Below are 26,754 nucleotides of genomic sequence, written 5' to 3'. Positions count from 1 at the left end.
ATGTATACTAATTAAGAACAATGAAACAATTCTAGAGTCTTTTCTTATCAGCTGGAGGGAAATATTTGCCCTTTACTGGTAACTAGATTCAGGGTCCTGTATCACTGCTGAGGAGCATTCGCCATAGATTTATGAACTTGTACAAATGATACTCAGAAAAGACTCATTCATCAAGATTACTTCCTCCTACCCGAGGAGTTTCAGAGATATAAGGACTGGGCATATTTTACTAAACTGAGCTTGAAGATTAAGAGAAATGACATCCCCAACGTGACTGTCAATAGTGTGACGTTCCTACTGTAAAATGAGAAGCCCAGGGCTTACTATCTGTGAGGTATTATTTGGGTGATGGCCATTTTGATTGATAGGTAGCATCATCTAATCTCAGCAGAAAAGGTTCTCTTTAACTGTACTTACCAGTATCAACTAAGAAAACCCCATAGTTGTTATGTAAGTCTGAGCTGTCTGGACAGTTCTTTATTCCAGCCTGGTATATTTCCTCTGCTTCCTTGACTTTCTCCTTTAAAAGAGAACAAAGAAAAACAATAAATGAGAAAGCTAAAAAAAAAAAAAAATCAACAACAGCCTGAATAAAGTGGGAAAAGCAGAAGGTATTTGCTGAGTATTTACTGTGCAAAGGACCCTGAGGGCCAACCTGGTGCGCTTTGTTTGAGTTCATGTTGATCCTATCCGCACAAATACCTCCAATTCATCGGCACTTAGTTTCTTTATGGCCAATGGAGTGAAGTTTACGAAGAAGGGACATCCGGAAGGATTTGCCCTACAGGTGGTAAAAGCATCAAAACGGTTGTTTGAATGGGATGCCCTTCACCCCAGTAACTGTCTGAATAAGACGAGTGATGCCTCTATACAGGACTATCACCTGAGGTGACAGTCTGACTGGAGGCAGGGAGGCTGGCCATTTGTCCTCCTGACTAGCATCCTCTTTGCCTACGAGGTGTGGCTGATCTGGGTGAGGTTTCTCAGGGAAGTGGACAGGGAGGCTGACGCAGATTCTGGAAGGGCTTTGCCTTTCCTTTTTTTACAAGAAATATTTCCATAGCCCACCTAACTTTCACTGCTTCTCTGATCCAGCCTGTGTCTTCCACCTCTGGGCTGTTCCCTGCAACAGGAATGTATGTCCCCTCAACTCCGACTTCTGTGGTGAGCCCAGATCAGTGGCCAGATCTCTGATGCACCATTTTCTAATTGCCCTGGTCTGCTACCTAAAGGGGCACTTTGACATGCAAATAATTCTGAATTAGCTATTAGGTCCATGTTTCACAGCCATCTGAGATTGTCATGTTGCACTTTCTTTCACAGAATAGAAGCTAAAGCCTACTTAGTGAATCAAAGCAACCCAGATTCTAAGTTATTCACACGTTAACAATCTCCTAGTTTCCTGGTACTGCTGGGAAGGCCAGGTAAGAGGAAATGACTTGCCACAGTAAACTTTTCCTTTACTATATTCTCTGAGCATGGACATTTTCCACAATTTTATCGCAAGTTACTACTACTATGCATTCAGCCAGACACACAGAAAGGGAATGTACAACATCAATTTTCTCAGACATGATGCCTTAAGCTCGTGAATGCACTGAGTTCTGAGCAATAAGCCAAGAAGCCTAAATTTGATTTGACCCAGAAAGATAAAGACGCTTTTTACCCACTGTAGAATCACCAATGCTATCTATCCCTTTGAATCCACACATTTAATAATCATTTAAGAAACAAAGTGTGGTTTGAATTTGACAAATTTCACTTATTTGATTTATAAATCCACAGCTCAGCAAGCTAGGGATCCACGTTTCTTAAAAATATGTTTTTTTATTGCCAAACAGCGAAGTTTCAAATTCAGAAAAGGTAAAGATGAATGAAAGTCTCAAAATAATCTCTCAACCTATGGACGAGAAAAAAAGTTTTGTGGAGATATCATCCATTGTAAAACTGACAATTTGTGTGCGTGTGTGTGAGAAGTGGAGACAGAACAGAAACTATATAAGATGCCAATAAAATCAATAGCTACAGCGTGCCACTGGCTATTTCCTCATTTACCCAGCCATTCAGTGCACGTTTAGTGCGCTGGCTATAGAGTACAGCACGGTGGTTACAAAGGGGGCTGCCTGCACTTGACTACATGGGCTGGAATCCCAGCCCCACCATTTACTGTCTGCATGACCCTACTTCCCCTCTCCGTGCCCAACTGTAAGATAGGGATGATAACAGTACCTGTATCTCCTAGGGTTGTTACAAGGATTAAACGGACTGAAATGTGTGGAGCGTTTAGAACAATGCTTAGTACGTTGTCATGTTAGTCATTATCCTTATAATTATTACTTGAAGTACTATTAGTGTTAACATGCCATAGAGACACACAGATGATTAAACACCTCCGTCTAAGGAGCTCAGAGGCAAACGAACTAACAAGCACACGGTAGTGTGAGTGGTGCTTTAAAGAGGTTAAGTGTGGCTGCTCTAGAGCTCAGGTGTCCCACAGTTGTTACTGTGGCCACACAGGCATCATGACCCTGTCTAAGTGGCATATTAATCAAGTTTCAAGTTCCTTTCCTATCACACCTCTTTAATTAACTCTAAGTGAAAGATAATTAACTTCAGTGTTTTTCCTTTTAATTTTTCTTAATCATCTGATACAGACGTCAATTAACACTGCAAATCTTCAAGGCAACCAGAAAAGAATACCCTGGCTAATCCAAAGCCGGGTAATCAGTTCCTGAAAATCTTGAGTTTCCTGTATTACTGATTGACCAGAGTTGGTGTTTGACGTTAATGCCTTCTTTGTTTTCAAAGGACCCTATTTTCTTTGTCACGTGGCACTTTAAAAACACACTAACATAGTTCAAGTAAAATCAAAATTCAAAAAGTAATTATTAAAGTACAATGGATGAGATTTTCAGCAGAGAAAATAAAAGAACATTAGCACTGGAAAGAATATTGATAGATGCTAATTACCACCATTTTTAACAAATGAAGAAACCTGGGTACAACTTGGTAAAGAGACTTGCCCCAAATCTCATACCTATACGGGGGCAGAGAACAAAACGGGGTGTTCCGTGGACATCGGGCAGTTGGAAGGCTCTGAAAAAAAGCTGTATTTCTGGAAATACACAATGGTGTCTCTGCATTCAAAAGAAACAACTACACTTTTGGATATCCATGTGAGTCCTCAACAAATGTTTCATGAGCACCATATACGTGCCAAGCATAGAGTGGATTGCTATCGCCCTTGGGATGCAGACAAGGAGACACTGCACTGTGTACAAGACGCTGTGCTGTGACAGTGTCACGGGAGGAGAGGCCCAAGGTACTTGGGAGGCAACCAGAAGTGACTCTCGGACTCAGGGTTAGCTTCTCTACACTTGTCATGATCCAAACGCCAAGAATGCTGGTTGCCATTAACTCCAGCAGCTGTGCAATTTAACGATGTGCTTGAAAAAAACGATGGTTTACTTGACATCTTAAAAACATCATTATAACTTAACTGTGGAGACTTGAAAGGTGTTTTTTTCTGAAAGAAAGAAAACAGATGTCCTCATATTCTAACTTTTTAAAGTCAAATACAACAGTTAACAATGGTTTTCAAGTGCAATTACCGTTTTGCCTGACTTAATTGTACTTTTTTCCCATTTTCATGCTGTTCCAAAATAGGCAGAGACCACCTTTTTCATCTAAAACTTCTCTTTTGTGCATATGAGCTGGGTTCCCACTAGATATGCAATTTTCAAAGTCCAAGGAAGTAATGGGATTTAAAAGACCATGTCTGTCAAGAACAAGTGATCACAACCCTGTGTCCTTGGTAACCCTAAAGGGCAGCCTCACAATCCTACAAAAAATGTCTTCAATATCTACCTTTGTTTTCTTTTCCCTTGGCTGTAAACTTCAAGGAATGATTAACTCCACTCATTCAATAATGAGAGGGACCCACCACTGCAGGGGAAAAATACCTTCCAGGTGTTCAGGTAAAATAAATTCCACTTTCTCTGGAAAGGACAATGCACATATCTTAAAAAGTAGTAGCACTTCATGCCTGAAGCTCAGTTTCAAGCACTCACTTTCATTTACCTCATCCAGCTACATGTTCTGACCTACGCTGATCATTCCTCATCTACACGGATTCGTGTGACCCAAAGGGAATGGATATAAGCTATTTATAGGACAACTTTAGTTAAAAATGCTTGTGGCCCAGAGGGTGGTCTTGACAAATAATACCGTCGGCCGTAAGCAGAGTCCCTGAACACTGTGTCCTCTGCATGAGACTGCCTTTACGAGCAGCGGTGAGTGACAGGCCGCATGCAGCAGGGGATCCTCCCCTCCAAGGCTCAGAAGCATTTTTGGTGGGATGGGAATCAGCTGCCCTTGGGGGACAGATAAAAACACAGTCAACATCTCCACTTTTTACATGCTGTGATTACCCAATATGGTTTTGTACCTCAAGGAAGGGACAAGTGAACAGTGGGTCTTCTGAAGAAGTGCCCCTGACTGTGATTTACTCCGCTGGGCCAATGGATGTGTTTGGAAAACACTTCTTATCGTTCAAGTTGCAGCAGCCAGGAGGACAAACGGACGTGGCTTCCTGCAGCTATCCTCAGACTTCTTAGTTTTGCACCCTAAAAAATGACCAAGGACCCCAAAAAGTCTGTGTGGATTACACTTATCCACATCTACCCCAAGAGAAATGAAGCTGAGAAAATTTTAAAACATTTCTTAGTTTAAAATAATAGGTTCAAACACAACACCTTTCTGTAAAAAGGTGTATTTTCCAAAGCAAAAAAAGAAACTGGTGAGAATAGTGGCATTATTTTCTGTTTTTGAAAATCTCCTTAATGCCTGGCTTAATGGAAGATAGGTGGACTCTCCTACTTTGGTGCTAACCTGTTTTTGTATGTTTGAAGTACGTGAAGAAAACCTGGTCTCACACGGCAGCAGCCTGATACAACGGTCACTCATCTGAACTGCTGTCCGGAGGTCCTTTCCCTCTGGTCAATGCCATGAGCACACATAAGGTATCTCCCCAGTAGCCAAATGACTTTATTTACCTTTACAAATCTGGGAAGTTTAGGACCAGTGGACATTTGAACTCATGTCAATAACTTCTCTGAGAAACTCATCAAAACACAAGGCAGAGATGCTTATTTTCTCAGCCTCTCCTTTGCTTTTATTTTCTTTACAAAAGAGTTCGTCCACCCGTCAGCCATCAAGATGGACACGTACGAGGAATGTGCTATCAGCCTCGGATGTCCAATTCTCTTTCTCATTCAGCTGAAAGGAATCAATTAACCTGGCACTCCTCCTCACCAAGGAAAGCGTAGGTATTCACGATCCTGAACTATTTTATCACTCAGCAGACTGAGATCAACAACTCTCTGTCACGATTCATGTACAAGAGAAAGAAATCACTTTGAAGAGGAAAGGCAGTGGATCATAAAACAAAAGCCCAGCTGGAAGTCTGACAAGACTAAGCAACCACGGTGAGTAACACTGTCAGGAGGCCAGGAGGCTGGAGAGACCCACGTTGGCGGAGACCTGCAGCCTCCTCCACCTCCGGACTCTGCTCATGCCACGTGGTCCTGATTCTCTGCACTTCCAGGCACGGAACTTTCTGTTAAAGGAAAGAACCATACTGCTCCCCACCCCCAAGCCCTCACATGGTCCATTTTCTCCACCAGATAGCTTTTCCTTTTCCTTTTTACCTTGTGGATATCTATAAATTCATCAGGCATCAGATTATAAGGTCACTCTTGGGTCACTGTCCCCGCTCCGTGTAAGCCCCTTCTCACATCAGGTCAGGTCCCTATAACATTCCCACTGGTAATTGCTTTTTGCACATTTGCCAAAATTGTGTTAGATATTGGGGAGGAAGCCGTAATTCCTTGCTGAGGGGTAGCCTTCCCTTCTAGGCTCTAAGCTCCATGAGAATAACGCCCACATCCTGCCAGTTCAACAATCTCTAATGTTTGGTGGTACCTAGGTGCTCAATAAATATGTGCTGAATAATTATATCAGTAAATTCTTAAGGTAGGTTCCAGTTCAAGTTGCCCTGGCCATGCATGCAATACTATACGTGGCTAATTTTACCCAAAACATGGCATTTGGGGCAAGAGAGACACTGACTCTGGGACTCTCACTCTTGGACTAAACTTCTTAACTTATATTTTATTATTCCAATCTTCTGTTCATTCTTGTATCAGGTGAAATCATATCCTCAAATACATAAAAGGAAAATATTTTATTTTAAGTGTTATCAAATTAATTAATTGAGCTTTTCAATAGGCTATAAACCTAGGGCCAGCAATAATTTACAGTGGGTCGGAGTCATAGACAATGTTCATTTTATTTCCTTTACTGTGAGTGTAATGCAAGCTATATAATCTATGGCATGAGAGGGCTGGTTAAAAGTGATGGTGGACTTATAAATGTTTATAATCTTATCGGTGAAGCTGGAGTAGAGCCAGTTCTGAATGCTAATGGAGAACCAGGAGAGAATGGTAAGCTAGAGACCACCTTGACTGAATCTGAGATTTTCTTTTGTCTTTTCTTTTTTATTTTCTTGCTGCAGTGGACATACAGTGGGCATCAATTTCCTGGTTTCGTGTAAGTATCTAATTTCTATGACAACTCACCTGCTGGTTCCCTCTATACTCTTCTTTCTTCCTGCCCCTTCCACACCCAACCTCACTGACTATGGCCTATTGCCACCGTCCAATCACGGGACCCCAGGGTCATACAGTGAAGAGCAGGCTCTAGTCTTGCTCTTGACATTAGTTATTTGTGTGACCTCGGGCAGTACCAGTGGGAATGTTATAGGGACCTACCCTGATGTGAGAAGGGGCATACAGGGAGCGGGGACAGTGGCCCAAGAGTGACCTTTAATCTGATGCCTGATGAATTAATAGATATCAACAAGGTAAAAATGAATTCTGCACACCTTGCATTTTTATCTGTAAAATGAGAAAGGGAAAAAGTTCTTTAAGGTATTTTTCCCCCCTTACACTACTCTTCATCTTCCCCTCAGGGAACGCACCTACTCATGGTATGGTTTCATTATTTGAAGTCCTAACAGCCCTCATCTCTCTCACTGTCATCTGTCCATATGCTCTTTCATTCAAATGTCCCACTAACATTCAAGACTTAAAGGTTGTACACGGCTGGGGGCAGACCACATCGATACCACTCTTGGAAAGAAATGCAGTGACGTATCTCAATGAAATATGCTGCTGTGGGAATTCTACTTCCAGGAAGCTGTCATTAGAAATGATTCAAAATCCTGTTTAAAAAAGCCGTAAGGAAGGAAATGTTCAGTGCCACACATACATACATACACAGAAATGCAGAGGAACCCAAATGACCAACATCTGGGGTATTATTATGTAAATTACAAGGCAGTACTTTGATAAACTGGCAAATAGTTATTAAAATGGTATTTATAAAGGCCATTTAGCACCATGAAAATACATACAATATTATGTATAATTTAATGGCAAGTGAAAAGAACAGGATACAAACTATAGATGAATGTCAGTTTGAAAACAAAGTAAGTGTATTAAAATGACCTGCAGGATATTAGCAAAATGACAGCATTTGTTGTTCCGTGTATTATATTATGGATGAAGGGTCTATTTTATTTTCTATGATTTTTCCACACTTTCCATGTATATAAATACTACTTGTGTAATTGGAAAAAATATTGAAGCTGATCTCATTTTTTCCCTTCCTAATATCCTGGCTTCCCCGTGGCTCTCAGTGGCCCCGTGTCTTCTCAGCCTGTTAGACCCTCTGCCCTGGAGTTATCATTTTCTATTTTTCTTTTCCTTTCAGCTTTCGCATGGAGACAGTCTCTAAATACAAAGGATTCTTTTCCCACAGGAGAGTCCACCCATTCCCACACTCGCTTCCTGAAACAAGGCTCTTAACTACCCATACTAGGGTGCATTCAAAAGCCCCTCAAGACTATCCCACATATTTCCACAGGATTTTCTTCCTCACAGGTTTTAAAAACCTTCCCTCAGATGCTTCCCTTTGCTTCCCACCATCTATCAGTTTCAAATTTAGGCTCTATTGTGGACCTTAATATAATCCACGATGTAATGTCTTTCAACTTATTAACCTATTTGTCAAATTTCCTCTTCTCAGATCCTCTGCTGTGTCTAAATAGCATTACTTGCTACCGGCAGGTTCCAGCAGGGTAAGGAACACAATATTAGCTCCAGACAAATCCTAGAAAGGATTATTAACCTCATGGTTTTACTGGCAGTGAGGATGGGACACCGTGACAACAGCCTGAAGCATGCTTACAGTAAGAGCTAGGCACACCAAATGAACCCCATTTCCATTTTTTTGGATAGAATCACAAATTAGATCAGGGGGAGGATTTCAGCAGGTATCTGACAAAGTGCCTCGACACCCTTGTAGACAAGACTGACTGAGAGAGATGAGCTAGATGATAATATAATTTGATAAGTTAATCAAATGTTGAAAACTTGTACCAGAAGAGACTTGTTTAAAATAAAAGTCAACTTGGAGAGAAGATTCTACATACAGAATGAACTTTTAGCTACTACTAATCTTTCCAGCGTTGTCTATCAAAAATATAAATAAGTAACTAGAAACTATTCTTATTCAATTTGCCAAGTGAAGTTATCTGGAAAGAAGAGTTAATATAACTAATGGCAGAAAAAAAGGAGTATAAAGTCCTAGAACACCTGACATTTCAAACCGATATAAAGAAGCTGAAATTAAATGCAGATAGAGATGAATCCTTTCATTCAGGTTATAAAAAGTTGCTTGCAGAATGAGTGAGACCTAGATTGTAAGCATCCACATTTTTTTGGGGTTTCAGTTGACTGCATCTCCATTCTGAGCCAGAGCACCACGTGGGTGCTAACAAACCAGTATCATTCATTTTAGGGTGACAAATGGACATGGCTTCCTGCAGCTATCCTTAGACTTCTTAGTTTTGCACTCGAAAAAATGACCCCACAGAATGTCCTGATTTTGCTGTTGGTGAAACCTCTCAAGTTTCCTGAATGTGAATTACACACCTATGTAACTGAGGTGCAGTAGCAAATCGTTGATTATATTTCAGCCAACTGAATGCTACAGGGTGCCTTTCAGAGGTGTCGAGTTTGATTCTAAAGACAACCTGGCAATCGCGTGGTGGCAGAATCTCTCCTGAGGACACTACACTCTGCCAACGAAACTACATTGTGAATTTAGAGATGACAATTTACATTTTTACCCCACAGCAGGGGACGTACATCCAGGACACTGCAAGGAGGTAAAAGGACATTTAGACACAAATGAAGAGAAGGAGGGGAATAAAAATGTCCCTCTGTTTTATGCCATAAGGGATGTTTTCTTTTCAGAGCTTGTTCTACAAGCCTCTGTGATCTTCTAAGAAGAATGGAGACGCAGGATCTATATGATTATTGGTAACTGGTCCCATACTGAGTTCTGACATCTTAGTCTATTAACAATTCCCCAGAAAAGTATGATTAAGTAAACAGTAATAAAACCAGCAAATGTTGCATATTGTTCTTGACAGATTTTTGTCCCAAAGTGCAGAGAATAGATAAAGGTCTAGAATGGTATATTTACCCAAAAGTCACCTACACTACACAGAGAATGACAGAGAAAACCAGGCTTGTGATTTCTGTAAGAAAAAAAACTGACAAAGAGATTATTGCCTGATAGGAGTTTACAAATTAAACCATCAGTACAAGAATCTGTATTATATTAATTTACACATTCAACAGTCGAAGTTTTAAAAAAATATTATGTGAAATTAAATAGAAACAATTACCTGCTCTGCCAATAATGAAGCTAAGCTTGAATATGCATCTGCAAATTCTGGCCCATATTTAATGGAATCCTTCAGTAAGGTGACTGCCTCTTCTTTTTTCTCCTGGGACCTGTAGAATATAATAAAAAGGGAAGAAAAAATATCTTTTAATAACATTTCTAAAAAAATCCTCTGATTAGACTTTAACATCTCATGTCTTTTAGTAAAGACTGGCTGATTCACTCTGGATTTTACTGCAAATGAATTAAACCAGACTGTCTCAAGGTCCGAACAGTTTCTCTCTTGTCTCTGAATTCTCAATGCAAAGAGATGTTACGATGTAAACAATGCTGCAGGTTGCTCTCTGATTTTTCTATGTCTATTTCCTGCCCTTATTGAGAGTTTTTCTTAATATTTTGTAAGTTTGGTAACCAGGAAGTCCCACTGTCAGAGGAGCAATCTGGGGACATTACTGGGGTGGCATAAGAGCCAGCTGGCAATAATTCGAGAACCCACACTAAACACACCACCACAGGTCGGGCTCCTAAGAGGGTCTGGGCCGCCAATCAGGAACAAGCTAGACACACTGCCCATGCTCATCTTTGCCCTTATGTCAAAGAGAGATACATTTTGTACATAACTTGTGAAATTATAAAACACTGTGGCTACCGGCTGGCAAAGAATGACCAGCTATGTTATCACCATATTATTATTGCATGGGACACAATGGGGAAGTTAAGCATCAAAGTGACTGACAGGGAACTTGGGTTCTTTATGGAAACTACCTGTTAATCTCTTGAGGGGACACTTTTAGAAAAATGCCTCATCATGTAATCTCATTTAGTATTGCAAGATGCAAAGACGTGGGCAGACAGGACATTTCCTTTTGGCCCTGCTTTCCTCGGTAACTGCTTTACCCTGGGACTCCTTGAGAGCCATTAGATACCAACCAGAATCAGGTATAGCTTAATAGCTATTTCTTAATGTTTTCTATGAAAGCCCAAGAAATCGATAAAGCAGTCATTTTGTCCTCTCCTAGGGAGAGGACTAGTAGGAAAGAGATCTTTCTTCCGTAGTCTCTGGTTTGCTCAGCCTTTTGTGAGAGCTTATGGAATAGGTGAGGTTTTGATGTGAAAATTTACAGCTGCTAATTCACCTACATAGACCCTTCCTTGGTCACACTGTAAGGAGGCTGCCACATGGGAACTGGACTTCCCATTTAGGGGGTTCTGATTTCAGTAGCATCCCATTCTCATATCCACCTTACGGCCCATGTTTCTCTACTAATTATCCCATATTTAAAAACAGGGGCAAAATTCCTATAATTCTATGGGTTATGGTGGTCTCAGTGCACCTTACTCAGTTTTGCTTGCTAACATCTTAGGTCACATCCCTAGTTCACAAGCTGTTTCTAGATCTTTCTTCTCCTTTTACAACCTACAGAATCTCGAGGATGCTTTTCTTCAAGAGCATTGCTTTCGGCACATTCCCTTACATAAAAATCTTCGTTAATGCCCTCTGCCTAGAGATAGACTCTTGATTTAAAACGCTCTACAGTGTGGCTCTGACTTGATGTTCCACAGATACCCAGGTGCCCAGTAATCCAGCCAGACTGGGCGCCTCTGGCATCTATTCTACAGAACTTGAGAGATGACCAACTGCACCTTCTCTACCCTCACTGTACTGTACGCACTTGGGATGCCTTTAAAGAGACCTTCGTGTTCTCAGGTTGGGCCTTTCAGTACACAGCTCTCCATAGGAATGTGGCAGCCGTCCAGATTTGAGAACTATGGATATAATCCTCCTTCTGGATTTACAGTAGTGGAAAATGAGACTCAGAGGGCCTTGGTGATTTGCTGTGATCCTAAGCAGAAAGGAAGGCCTCCGCCCAGTTCTGGGCCTCTGGCCTGGCCCTCTTGCTGTGCCGCTCACAGCTGGCCCACCTCTCCCTTCCTGTCAAACTCTGCTCCCCCTGTGAGACCTTCCTTCACCCACCCATTCAAGGAAGTGTCATCAGAGTATGAACTCCTCATACGGCCCTTACATGTCTCAAAATTAAAAAACATACATATGCTACCTGTCTTACGTTTTTGATTGCTTCTTGTACCTCCATTAAGAACAAAGATGATAGGGGAGTTGCTGTCTGGACACCCTGTTCTGGCCCCCAAAGGGGCAGCTGCCCTGTGTTCTTCAGCTCTTCATTCTGGGAGGTAACTGGGCTCGAGCTCGCTTTTCTTCCAGACCCTGAAACAGCAGCTGGGCCCCCGCCACTGCCTCCTGCAGGGGGTGCAAGTCTGCCTGTGCAGGCATGTGTTTAAAGCCTCACATTTCCCAACAGTTATTTGCTGTACATTTATGCTCTGCTGCGGACAGACTAAGTGATTCCTTTGCATTATTTAATTCTCCTTAAGCATAATGAATTGATATAATTCTCTCCACTTGGAAAACAATAATCAGTAACCACCACCCCAACGAAATAAAACACTGAGCTTTGGAAAGCTCGGGTATTCTGTCCCCCAGCACACAGCTGCTGCCACCCCAGGTTCTAATGCAGAACTTCAGATCTAGCCTGTTCCACTGACAGGCCAAACCCGGAACTTCTGTATTTACTGTCTTAAACATTAGCACTCTGTGAGCACTACTAGGTTTTAAGCTCCTTCTCAGGCAAGACCCATGTCTTATTAATTTTGCTTCTTTTATCCCAGTAATCTGTACATAGAAGAAAAGTCAATAAATTTAGGACAGTGATCTGCATATAACAGAAATTCAATAATTGCTCATTTTATTTTTTTTTTAAAGCCATGGTTTTACAATTTCCTTTATTCCCAGATCTTTGTAAATCTCCTTAAATAAGCATTGCAATACTCTAATAATATTTGACAGAGAAGGATAACTGTCCACTTCATATCTGTTTCTACAGCTCTTTTAATATTATAGAAGTGATCCTAAGGAAGACAGAAGAATCCCAAGCTTTAAATCATAAGAAAACTGTAAGCATAGTTTCTATTTATCAAGCACTTCTTGCTTCTCAGGCCCTGCTAAGCAGCTTCTCTACCTGACTCTGCACAGCAGTTAAAAGCACAGATTCAAAAACCAGAAGACTGGGTTCGGACTATCCTTCTGCCACTGACTACTCGTGTTTCCTTAGGTAAGTCACCTGACCTCTTTGTCTCAGGCACATAGTTGGTACTATGTATGTTTTGGCTTTTATTTCACTAGTTTAATGTTCTACAATCACCCATTAAAAATCTATCTCCCTCTTCTTTAATTTTTAAGATAAAGGAGAATGTGGTGTTTTTGAAATTCCCTCAGAAGCAATATACTTCCCCATTTCAAACTATTCACAAAATATGAAGGTTGGATATCAGACTGATTATTCCTCTACCATATTTTTAACATACTGTGTGTGATATCCTCTGATTATGTAATAGATTTTTAATATAATAATGACCACTAAATACATCAAATAATATGTTGCACTAAATGTAAACTAACATCAGCAGCACGCAGTCAGTTCCCCTCATTTTAAGCAAACCCCAGGTGGGGGAGGCCTAAATGGCAGACGGATAGTTCAGAATCCACTCAGCTGATGGACAGCCACAAAGGAGGGCATCAGCATCTTGTAGGGGTGATTGCTAAAGTCACCTTTATTATATTTAGGCAAGGAAGAATCAGAAGCAATTTTGAGCCTTTTCTTTAGCAAAGCCACAAGAGTTTCTTAGAAAAGAAAGGTTGCAGCAGTTATTTCCATTAAAGAGATACAGAATGAGAGGTGGAAAATTTCAAACAGAATTCTGTCTTAATTCCGTCTAAATCCAAGTTTCAAATTCCCATCTTAATGGAAATTCTCTATGTACTCTAAAAGTACAGCTCATCCCTGGGCCAGCAGCACACAGTATTAAAACTTCCTAATGCATCCATTTTTGGTGCTACAATAAGTCAATTAATTAAAGGAAACCAGAAGCCTATCATCAGTGTCAGCCCATCCATGTAAGGCTACTCTGTTACCGTTCAGACTGAACGACAGGTCAATTCGAAAGGGGAAAAATAGGAAGATAACATTTGCCTCTGAACTGACCAAGCACGTGATTTAAAGCACCATGCCCACAGGTTGTTTCTCTGAATTACACAGAAAAACTTGAGTTAAGTAGACAGTAACTGAACAAATAGATAAATCAAACCTCAGCATACACCTCTCCAATCAGCCACGGGCACACCTTCAGGCAGGAGGCACAGAGAGGAACAATCGGAATCCCTCTGGAAACGGGACACAGGGCTTCTGTTAGGGAATTCAAACAGCTTTGATGCTACTATGAGGGATCCCTGGGAGGTGAGGGAAGCTGGGAGAACCACTGCTCCGGGCTTAGGCACTGTGTCTGTATTGCCTCTCAGCACCCTGCATTTCCTTAAATGCCAAAAAGTCACCAGCTGATGGCTGGTATCCCCCATGACCTAAAGTATTTTGTCTTCACTTTTCCCTTAGATCAACAGTTCTCAAATTTTAGTGCTTAAGAATCACTGGGTGCTTGGTAACATGTGGGAGCCCAGGCCTCATAAGATTCAGCAGGTCTGGGGTGGGGCCCAGGAATCACTATGTTTAATATGCTTCTCAGGAGATTCTCCTGAGGATGGTCTTCAGCTCCCACTTTAAGACTCTGCCCTGGTTACTATGTGGGATTCCTGAGCAACTGATCCTTGATAGAAGGCTAAATGGAACAGGATGATGAAAGCTTAAGAAAAAAGGAGAATGAAGACTTCCTGGGACAACTGGAGTCAAGGAGAAAGATGACGGTGGCCGGCTGATCTCCCTGGATGATGGCTACCTCTGGATGCTGGCGGATGCGGGGAGGCTGCAGTGGGGTGGGCAGCGGGGGGCACTGGGAAACACTGCAGCGGGAAAAGGCAGCTTTCTCTCTCACAGACGCTCCGTTGTGAAGGTCCTCTATTGTGCGTCTAAGTCTTAGCTCCTGTGTTATCCATATGGGCATTACAACATAAATAAAAATCTGATACTCTGTAAGCCAAACTCCACCCTCTTAAGTTTCCCCCAGGAACTTCCAAAGGCTAAAATTCCTTAGAAGGGCTTCCTGGGACCAATAACATCTTCATCACTGATTTCGTGAGGGAAACATTAAGTAGAAATTAGATCTTCTCCATAATGTGCAAATTTTGCCATTAAACACTTGTAGTTTCACAGGGAATTTTCTCTCTGGTTACACAGCAGTGGGTCTATTTTTCTTGTATGTTAAGTAAAAACATTCGCATCATCTCACTTTCCTGGCTCTGTCTCAATGACAGATACTTAGCAAAAGCAAATAAGGCTTCACCATATTTTCTTTTAGTAATTAAGGACCTGTTAAGATTGTCAGTTTAGGAAACTTTTTGGATTCCTGTCTCGAATCTCATGACACATTTGCTTAAACTGAAAGCAGATGCTTGCTTTGAAAAAGTATTGACATTTTGGGAGAATTTAGGAAATGCCAGTAACAGATATAAATGGATTTGGCAATCCACTTGGCAGCAGTAAAATTTCCCATTAAGCACAGCATGAACTTGGAGAGTGCTGGGTGGCTCTCTCAATTATTACTCTTATGTTGGAGATTTTCTTGTTGCTGGATCAAAAAATGATGTCTCTCACAAAGGAAAAAGAAGATTTGGGGGTCGGGGGGTGGTGCTGGTAGGCTTTACCAGCCCTTCTGAAAAACTGAATTGTGAAAGTAAAAAATTATCAGTGTCTGATCGAAACGATCACTCCAGAGCACACATCTTTCTATGGCTTTAGCACCTTTCCTGCTCAGGAAAGGGAGACATTTGGATCCTGTTCTGTGTATCTGTTTTACGTCAAATTTATTAAGCACATCCCTAGGTGGAGCAATGGAAATATAGGATCTGCCTTACTGGTGTTCACACTAGTTTTTCTGCTTGACTGCTTCCAGAAGCCACAAAGGAGAACTGTGTGGAGGAAAACTGACATTTTGTGGTGGTGAAGAAAGAAAGCAAATTTTTTAAAATTCAAATCACACTACAGTCAACATTAAGAGATCACCAGCAACCCCCCAACACCACCCCAAGCAAAGGTGGGTTTGCAGTTTCAGATACAAGTCACTGCAGCAGTGGGAGGCAGCTGGGGTGCCCCCGACTCTGAGTGGAGTTGGGGGTCAGCTCTGGTTGCCTTAATACCTCTCTCCCCAGCTGGAAGCTGAGGATGGAGTGCTGGGCAGTTTGGACTGTGTAGTTACAGAGCAGCAGAGATGGAGACCCAGCTCACACAATGACCTCACACAGGTGGTACAGTGAGGTCCGGAGTCCCCTCCTCCTTCGCTCCCTTGGAAGGCTCTCGAGGTCATCAACGGCTCGGTGAGGTCGCTGTCCTGGAGGCCGGCAGCAGGACACGCCCCCGATGGCCTGGCTCCTGCACGTACAGAGCCAGTTCTGCCCCGTGAGTGCATGGAGGTGGGCTGGGGAGGGGAGGGCCATAGTCTCAAGTCAGCATCACTTCAAGGAGCAGCTAACCATGTATGCCGAGCTCTTCTGGGACTGGAAGTGACGACAGAAGCAGTGCTCCCAGGTTGGGGTCTGGAGGAAGAGGGCGGCTGGGAACAGCCTGATTCAGTGAGGATCCATTTACCCCACAGATGAAGGGTTGCTTTGATGATGCAGTTGTATGCTCACCCCTGATTTTAGGCCCAGGCTGACTGCTGTCTACATCCCGGCTCTGCCCTCACCAGCTGCATAACCATGAGCCTCAGTGGTTGGATCTGTGAAGTGTGCACAGTCAGCCCTACCTTGCCGGGTTCCTGTACGGGGGCGGGGGTGGGATAACCACACATGGGCAGTGCGTTTGGCAGAGTGTCTGGCACAAGGGGCGATGCAGCAGATGTCAGCTCCACCGGCTCCTCCCCCACCCTGCAGCACGACTCCCACCTGGAATTCCCACCAGAAGCCTCCCTGGCTGATTTCTCAGCAAAGGCGGGGGGGCTGCGCTTCTGCAAGGACTCCCTCTGAAGAGAACAGGAACTCCCACGTTCCCCTCTGGTCTTCCACATCAACTTCAGTTAAGAGATTAGGGTAGAAACTTGGAGTCGGAGTTAAAACCACAGACTCGTTCTGTCAGAGAGCTTGACAGGAATCACCTGGTCCCGTCCCTTACTTCCAAGAGCAGGAACCTGTTTCATGCAGGCTGAATACTGCCTGAAGCTGTTCAACAGCAGGGATAGAAGGTGCATTTACTTTGGATTTATTAATTAATTTTATACCAAGAAGCTGAGCTTCAAATTGGAGGCAGGAAATGATGTCCTTGGACTAATAATAATTAATAATAACTAAAACTTACATCACCTTCATTGGGGGTAGATCCTATGTTAAGTTCTTACATGCAGTCTTGTGTTTAGTACCCATGAAAGCCGAGTTACTGGTATTATTTCCACTTTTTAAGTTAGTAGTTGGAGGCACTGCACAGTAAAACGGTTTTTGCAAGGCCACCTGCTACCACACGGGAGAGCTGAGATCCAAACCCCCTAAGCTCAACAGCTCCTGGTCCTGAGGAGAGTGCGTGGAGCCGGTCAGCGTGGCTGCCTGATGCGACCGAGACCCCAGGTTTAGGGGTCCCGCTTCATGGCGAACTGTTCACGACGCTCCCTCACCCGTGTCCCTGTGTGTAGGAGGGGAGCGACCACCCTGGGTGGGCAGGCTCCCGACAGGAGGAAGAGCTTTGTTATGAGCCATTCAAGTGTCAGCTGGAGAAGAGGTAGCAGAAAGGGTGAGGGCAGAGGGCCCTGCCAGGGCCCTGCCAGTCATTCAGGGTGCTTAAAGGCGCCAGACCCGCCGATGAAGCCAGGAAAGGCTGGTGAGTGTTGGGAGGGGTGCGAAAATGATGGTCAGGCCACGGGAGACCACTGAAAACTCTGGTACCTGACAAAGCAGTCTGCCCTACTTATCATCTGTCAGAAACATTTATGCAAGGAAATAAAATTGTGACATTCCAATTCCTTCAAGAGAAGGGAAACAGAGGCAGGGTTCCTTACAGCCTGCTCTGTGCACCTGTGCAGAAAGGACCACCCGCCTTCCCACCCGATTGCAGCCATCACAGCAGAAGAAAGGACAGAGGAAAGGGACGCCTCCCTGCCAACCACACTACGGATTTAAAACAGCTCAGGCTCAGTTCACTAGTAATCACAGCATGAAGGAAGAATATTTTGGGAGAGAGATGCTTATGAAAATATTTTAACAATGCGCAATCTGTTTATATACAAACAATCCCTAAATCTTGAAGAAAAAGGTAAACATTCCCATTATTTCCCAGATAGTTCAGTTTTATACAGACAATGCATGTAAGATGATAAAAATGCAAATGAAATCATACTTTAGAAAACTAGAAGAGCTCCCACTTTGAAACCTTTGTAGTATTCTCTCAAACGTAGTTTGCAGGTGTATGTTTCTCATACATTGATATTTGGTCAGTTTGGCTGGGAATATGAATGTATACAGTACCGGAGGAGAGAAGCAGAAAAGAAGGAGGGAGGGGCAAGATTATGGAAAGTCCTTACTGCTAAGACATGTGGGCTCTACGTGTGTGTGTAATGGATAGTTAATGAATTCCTCAGGTGCCCTGACATTTACGGGAAAGGGTAACAAGAGTAGATGGATCTTGGAAGCAGAAACAAAAATAACGTGTTACGGTACAAGCAATAAACTAAAGAGCTTCAAAAGCCGGGGGAGGTCAACAGAGTCATACTCATCACTTCAGAGGAATCCAGGGGAATGAGAGCTGAAGCTTCAGAATTCACAGCTGATGTTCAAGACAGCAGCACCACTAAAGAGCTGAGTGAACAGCTCAGGAAGCAGCATGAGGTGTTCGCCGTCCTTCTTGCACTTTGATCAGAGAAAGGAAGGAGTTAGGAGAACTTGAGGGACTGGCTGAGCTGGGAAAGATTCCCTATGGGAATCGGGGACAAAGACAAGTTTGTGGAATGGTAAGAATCTGAAGACTTAAAGAGAGCCCATGACAATGGAAGGGGGAAGGGGAAATAAATAAAATCAAGGACACATTCGGATTTCACACTCATGCCTACGAATGGCTAAGAGATGAGACTGACATCACCAAATGTTAGGGTAAGAAGGAACTGAATCTCTCATCACTGCTGATAGAGTGTAAAGTCACACAATTACTTTGGACAACGGTTTGGCAGTTTCTTAAAATATTAAAGAAACAACACTCACAATTCTATCCCTAGATACTTACCCAAGAAAAATAGACGAAGACTGGGATATGAATACTCACAACATGACTATTCATAACTCAAACCTGTAAACAGACCAAGAATCCACCCACAGGAAGATGGATAAGCAAATTACGGCATTATTATACAATGGAATACTACTCCACAATCAAAAAAAGTTACATGGAACAACAGGGTTGACTCTAAAAGTTAGGTTAAGCAAAAATATCCAGATGCCAAAAAAGTACATAGTAAATGACCACCTTTAAATGAAATTTAAAACAGGCTCATTCCACGAATTTTGGCGAACAATGACTGCCTCAGGGGAGGGGAACATTTACTGGAAAGAGGCATGAGGGGTCTTCCTGGGGTGATGGAAATGTTCTATATGCTATTTTGGGGGTAATAACAGAATATGTAAAATCATCAAAAATCCCTGTACTGAACACTTAAGGTCTATGCATTTTCTTGCATGTTAATTATGCCTCAGTTAAAAGAAAACCCCATAAACATGGGTCTAAGCACTAGCCTTGTTTAGGAGGTAAGACATTTCTTTCTCTTGCAGAAGAGCACAAGGAGTCTGTGAACATAAAGAAATTTTTGAGGTAAGAGACAGGAAAGCTGCAAAAATCCCCCTTGAATGACTTGCCTTTCTGGGTAAAATTATGGGATGATGCTGTCTTCCGGGTGTGTATATGGGCACTGAAGAGGGGAACAGAGGATGTACCTATTAGGAAAACAGAACCTATTTGGGAGATATTCTAAGACCTAAGGGATGAATCTCCAAAGTGGCTGCCTGATCCTGTTTAGTTTCATTCCTACTTAGATTTGTGTTTTCACTTCCAATTCTTGACAGACTGGACGAGGGTCCAAGGGGTACATTCCCAACAGAGGAGAAAACTGCCTTATAGTGGGTGTGGTGCAATAAAAAAGCATTGGGTTACATACAACAAGAATATCAGATATTGCAATAGTTTGCTGTCTCCCAAAGCTCAAATCTTATTCCTGAATATTCAATTGTCGGGAGGAGCTGACCAGGAAAAAAAATGCTTAAAAAGGCTCCTGGTAGGAATGGAAGGTTGAAAATGGAAAAGACTTGAGAAATACAGGTGCAGGGAAAGCAGAATGAAGGCAGTGGGGTACCTTGGGGTGGAGCCCAGTCGGGTTGGTAAATGGTGATCAAGGTGTGAAAGTCTACGTCAGTGTCACATGCATTAATGAAACAGACAAGTTAGAGATGGAACGTAAATTATGAACATAAAAATCTCAGCAAACAGATGCCAATAATAGTAAAGAGCAGGGTCAGCAGAAATGAGGGAGTAACAGAGGAGTGACGCTCATCATGGAAGGTATGTCAACAGTGAGGTCTAAAGGCTCAGAGGCACTAAAAAGGGGCCGGTGGTCACGGGGGGGGGGGGCAGCTGGAGTGGATGGGAGGGGGGGAGTGAGGGGGATAAAGGGGCACAAAAAATTCTCAGTCATCATAGAAGCTGGTCATGGGGATAGCGGTACAGTGTGGAGAATACAGCCAATGATTCTGTAACATCTCCCTATACTGAGAGATAGTAGCCGCACTAGTGCGGGTGAGGATTTAATACTATGGGTAACTGTTGAGCCCCTGTGTTGTGTGTTGCATACTTGAAACCAGTATAAGATTGTATACCAACGACACTTCAAAAATAAAAGCTCCTGCTCTGAGAACTTTAAAAAAAAGGTCTAAAGGGGGAACCAGGATGGCGGTGTGAGTAGAGCAGTGGAAATCTCCTCCCAAAAACACATAGAGCTATGAAAATATAACAAAGAAAAATCTTCCTAAAATAGAGACCACAGGACACAGGACAACATCCAGACCACATCCACACCTGCAAGGAACCAGCGCCTTGCGAAGGGGGTAAGATACAAGCCCCGGCCCGGTGGGACCCGAGCGCCCCTCCCCCCGGCTCCCAGCGGGTGGAGAGAAACCGGAGCGGTTTTTTTTTTTTTTTTTTTTGGCGAGCGCTTTTTGGAAGCCTTAGAGGGACGGGCCCCCGTTGCTGGGGAGGCAGGGCGGCGGGACCGGTGAGCAGGTGCCTGGGAACGGCGCTGGAGGACAAAGAACACCCCGCGTTTCTCCCTGCGGGACCGGCGGGCGGGTGCCTGAGACCGGTGCCTGAGGACGGAGGAGGTCGCGCGTTTTTCCCCCTTTTTTTTTTTTTTTTTTCTCTTTTTGGCGAGTGCTTTTTGGAAGCCTAAAAGGGACAGGGACCCCGGTGCTAGGGAGGCAGGGCGGCGGGACTGGTGAGCGGGTGCCTGGGACCGGCACCTGAGGACAAAGAATATCCCGCATTTTTCCCTGTGGGACCGGTGGGTGGGTGCCTGAGACCGGCACCTGAGGACGGAAGAAATCGCGCGTTTTTCCCCTTTTTTTCTCTCTTTTTGGTGAGTGCTTTTTGGAAGCCTTGAAGGGACAGGGACCCCGGTGCTAGGGAGGCAGGGCGCCGGGACTGGTGAGCAGGTGTCTGGGACCAGTGCCTGAGGACAAAGAATATCGAGCGTTCCTTCCCTGCGGGACCGGTGGGTGGGTGCTTTTTGGAAGCCTTGAAAGGACAGGGACCCTGGTGCTAGGGAGACAGGGCAGCAGGACCAGAGAGCGAGTGCCTGGGACCGGCACCTGAGGACAAAAAAAAAAAAAAAAAAAAAAAAAATCGCTTGCTTTTTCCTTTTTTTTTTTTTTTTCCCATTCTCTCTGTTCCCTCTCTCATTGTTGCTTGTTGTTTTGGTTTGGAGAGTGCTTTTTGGAAGTCTTAAAGGGGCAGGACAGGTCACTTAGACCAGAGGCAGGGAATCTGGGGATCTCTGGGCACTCTAACCCCCTGGGCAGCAGGGAGCACAGAGGCCCCTTACGGAGATAAATAGCCTCCTGGCCGCTCCCCCTCCAACGGGGCTCCACCATTTTGGAGGAACAGCCCCAGCCAGGCCAAGCCCACAGCAACAGCGGAGATAAACCCCAAAGCAACTGGGCAGGAAGTAGAAGCCCTGTCTGTGCACAGCTGTCCCGCACAAGCCACTAGAGGTCGCTATTCTCCCAGGAAAAGGCCACAAACCAACAAGAAGGGAAGCTCTTCCAGCGGTCACTTGTACCAGCTCTGCAAACTATCCCTATCACCATGAAAAGGCAAAACTACAGGCAGACAAAGATCACAGAGACAACACCTGAGAAGGAGACAGACCTAACTAGTCCTCCTGAAAAAGAATTCAAAATAAAAATCATGAACATGCTGACAGAGATGCAGAAAAAAATGCAAGAGCAATGGGATGAGATGCAGAGAAAAATGCAAGAGCAGTGGGATGAGATGCAGAGAAAAATGCAAGAGCAGTGGGATGAAGTCCGGAAGGAGATCACAGATGTCAGGAAAGAGATCACAGAAGTGAAACAATCCCTGGAAGGATTTATAAGCAGAATGGATAAGATGCAAGAGGCCATTGAAGGAATAGAAGCCAGAGAACAGGAACGTATAGAAGCTGACATAGAGAGAGATAAAAGGATCTCCAGGAATGAAACAACACTAAGAGAAATATGTGACCAATACAAAAGGAAAAACATTCGTATTATAGGGATACCAGAAGAGGAAGAAAGAGGAAAAGGGATAGAAAGTGTCTTTGAAGAAATAATTGCTGAAAACTTCCCCAAACTGGGGGAGGAAATAATCGAACAGACCATGGAATTATACAGAACCCCCAACAGAAAGGATCCAAGGAGGACAACACCAAGACACATAATAATTAAAATGGCAAGGATCAAGGACAAGGAAAGAGTTTTAAAGGCAGCTAGAGAGAAAAAGGTCACCTATAAAGGAAAACCAATCAGGCTAACATCAGACTTCTCAACAGAAACCCTACAGGCCAGAAGAGAATGGCATGATATACTTAATGCAATGAAACAGAAGGGCCTTGAACCAAGGATACTGTATCCAGCACGACTATCATTTAAATATGATGGTGGGATCAAACAATTCCCAGACAAGCAAAAGCTGAGGGAATTTGCTTCCCACAAACCACCTCTACAGGGCATCCTACAGGGACTGCTCTAGATGGGAGCACCCCTAAAAAGAGCACAGAACAAAACACACAACATATGAAGAAGGGAGGAGGAGGAATAAGAAGGGAGAGAAGAAAAGACTCTCCAGACAGTGTATATAACAGCTCAATAAGCGAGCTAAGTTAGGCAGCAAGATACTAAAGAAGCTATCCTTGAACCTTTGGTAACCACGAATCTAAAGCCTGCAATGGCAATAAGTACATATCTTTCAATAGTCACCCTAAATGTAAATGGACTTAATGCACCAATCAAAAGACATAGAGTAATAGAATGGATAAAAAAGCAAGACCCATCTATATGCTGCTTACAAGAAACTCACCTTAAACCCAAAGATAAGCATAGACTAAAAGTCAAGGGATGGAAAAACATATTTCAGGCAAACAACAGTGAGAAGAAAGCAGGGGTTGCAGTACTAATATCAGACAAAATAGACTTCAAAACAAAGAAAGTAACAAGAGATAAAGAAGGCCACTACATAATGATAAAGGGCTCAGTCCAACAAGAGGATATAACCATTCTAAATATATATGCACCTAATACAGGAGCACCAGCATATGTGAAGCAAATACTAACAGAACTAAAGAGGGAAATAGAATGCAATGCATTCATTGTAGGAGACTTCAACACACCACTCACCCCAAAGGATAGATCCACCGGGCAGAAAATAAGTAAAGACACACAGGCACTGAACAACACACTAGAACAGATGGACCTAATAGACATCTATAGAACTCTACATCCAAAAGCAACAGGATATACATTCTTCTCAAGTGCACATGGAACATTCTCCAGAATAGACCACATACTAGCTCACAAAAAGAGCCTCAGTAAATTCCACAATATTGAAATTCTACCAACCAATTTTTCAGACCACAAAGGTATGAAAGTAGAAATAAATTCTACAAAGAAAACAAAAAGGCTCACAAACACATGGAGGCTTAACAACATGCTACTAAATAATCAATGGATCAATGAACAAATCAAAATAGAGATCAAGGAATATATAGAAACAAATGACAACAACAACACTAAGCCCCAACTTCTGTGGGATGCAGCGAAAGCAGTCTTAAGAGGAAAGTATATAGCAATCCAGGCACACTTGAAGAAGGAAGAACAATCCCAAATGAATAGTCTAACATCACAATTATTAAAACTGGAAAAAGAAGAACAAATGAGGCCTAAAGTCAGCAGAAGGAGGGACATAATAAAGATCAGAGAAGAAATAAACAAAATTGAGAAGAATAAAACAATAGCAAAAATCAACGAAACCAAGAGCTGGTTCTTTGAGAAAATAAACAAAATAGATAAGCCTCTAGCCCAACTTATTAAGAGAAAAAGAGAGTCAACACAAATCAACATAATCAGAAATGAGAATGGAAAAATCACCACAGACTCCACAGAAATACAAAGAATTATTAAAGACTACTATGAAAACCTATATGCCAACAAGCTGGAAAACCTAGAAGAAATGGACAACTTCCTAGAAAAATACAACCTCCCAAGACTGACCAAGGAAGAAACACAAAAGTTAAACAAACCAATTACAAGCAAAGAAATTGAAACAGTAATCAAAAAACTACCCAAGAACAAAACCCCGGGGCCGGACGGATTTACCTCGGAATTTTATCAGACACACAGAGAAGACATAATACCCGTCCTCCTTAAAGTGTTCCACAAAATAGAAGAAGAGGGAATACTCCCAAACTCATTCTATGAAGCCAACATCACCCTAATACCAAAACCAGGAAAAGACCCCACCAAAAAAGAAAATTACAGACCAATATCCCTGATGAATGTAGATGCAAAAATACTCAATAAAATATTAGCAAACAGAATTCAACAGTATATCAAAAGGATCATACACCATGACCAAGTGGGGTTCATCCCAGGGATGCAAGGATGGTACAACATTCGAAAATCCATCAACATCATCCACCACATCAACAAAAAGAAAGACAAAAACCACATGATCATCTCCATAGATGCTGAAAAAGCATTTGACAAAATTCAACATCCATTCATGATAAAAACTCTCAGCAAAATGGGAACAGAGGGCAAGTACCTCAACATAATAAAGGCCATATATGATAAACCCACAGCCAGCATTATACTGAACAGCGAGAAGCTGAAAGCATTTCCACTGAGATCGGGAACCAGACAGGGATGCCCACTCTCCCCACTGTTATTTAACATAGTACTGGAGGTCCTAGCCACGGCAATCAGACAAAACAAAGAAATACAAGGAATCCAGATTGGTAAAGAAGAAGTTAAACTGTCACTATTTGCAGATGATATGATACTGTACATAAAAAACCCTAAAGACTCCACTCCAAAACTACTAGAACTGATATCGGAATACAGCAAAGTTGCAGGATACAAAATTAACACACAGAAATCTGTAGCTTTCCTGTACACTAACAATGAACCAATAGAAAGAGAAATCAGGAAAACAATTCCATTCACCATTGCATCAAAAAGAATAAAATACCTAGGAATAAACCTAACCAAGGAAGTGAAAGACTTATACTCTGAAAACTACAAGTCACTCTTAAGAGAAATTAAAGGGGACACTAATAAATGGAAACTCATCCCATGCTCATGGCTAGGAAGAATTAATATCGTCAAAATGGCCATCCTGCCCAAAGCAATATACAGATTTGATGCAATCCCTCTCAAATTACCAGCAACATTCTTCAATGAATCGGAACAAATAATTCAAAAATTCATATGGAAACACCAAAGACCCCGAATAGCCAAAGCAATCCTGAAAAAGAAGAATAAAGTAGGGGGGATCTCACTCCCCAACTTCAAGCTCTACTACAAAGCCATTGTAATCAAGACAATTTGGTACTGGCACAAGAACAGAGCCACAGACCAGTGGAACAGATTAGAGACCCCAGAAATTAACCCAAACATATATGGTCAATTAATATTTGATAAAGGAGCCATGGACATACAATGGCAAAATGACAGTCTCTTCAACAGATGGTGCTGGCAAAACTGGACAGCTACATGTAGGAGAATGAAACTGGACCATTGTCTAACCCCATATACAAAGGTAAACTCAAAATGGATCAAAGACCTGAATGTAAGGCATGAAACCATTAAACTCTTGGAAAAAAACATAGGCAAAAACCTCTTAGACATAAACATGAGTGATCTCTTCTTGAACATATCTCCCCGGGCAAGGAAAACAACAGCAAAAATGAGCAAGTGGGACTACATTAAGCTGAAAAGCTTCTGTACAGCGAAAGACACCATCAATAGAACAAAAAGGAACCCTACAGTATGGGAGAATATATTTGAAAATGACAGATCCGATAAAGGCTTGACGTCCAGAATATATAAAGAGCTCACACGCCTCAACAAACAAAAAACAAATAACCCAATTAAAAAATGGGCAGAGGAACTGAACAGACAGTTCTCCAAAAAAGAAATACAGATGGCCAAGAGACACATGAAAAGATGCTCCACATCGCTAATTATCAGAGAAATGCAAATTAAAACTACAATGAGGTATCACCTCACACCAGTAAGGATAGCTGCCACCCAAAAGACAAACAACAACAAATGTTGGCGAGGCTGTGGAGAAAGGGGAACCCTCCTACACTGCTGGTGGGAATGTAAATTAGTTCAACCATTGTGGAAAGCAGTTTGGAGGT

The 26,754-nt window shown here is 42.6% G+C and overlaps 1 protein-coding gene across 6 annotated transcripts in view; it reads right to left on the bottom strand.

Annotated features, from left to right (window-relative positions):
• The window catches only part of TMTC1 (transmembrane O-mannosyltransferase targeting cadherins 1), a 214,995-nt gene that overhangs the window by 16,663 nt on the left and 171,578 nt on the right, over positions 1-26,754 (bottom strand). For all 6 annotated transcript variants that reach the window (XM_073222795.1, XM_073222798.1, XM_073222800.1 and 3 more), the window contains 2 exons: positions 9,818-9,926; positions 418-520 (listed from right to left, as the gene is read on the bottom strand). In XM_073222795.1, the coding sequence (XP_073078896.1) occupies positions 418-520; positions 9,818-9,926 (212 nt within the window). The remainder of the gene's footprint in view (positions 1-417; positions 521-9,817; positions 9,927-26,754) is intronic.

Source organism: Manis javanica, chromosome 15 (assembly GCF_040802235.1).
Source record: "Manis javanica isolate MJ-LG chromosome 15, MJ_LKY, whole genome shotgun sequence".
NCBI lineage: Eukaryota > Metazoa > Chordata > Mammalia > Pholidota > Manidae > Manis > Manis javanica.
The sequence above is the reverse complement of the archived record's forward strand: the minus strand, read 5'-3'. Positions and strand labels throughout refer to the sequence as shown.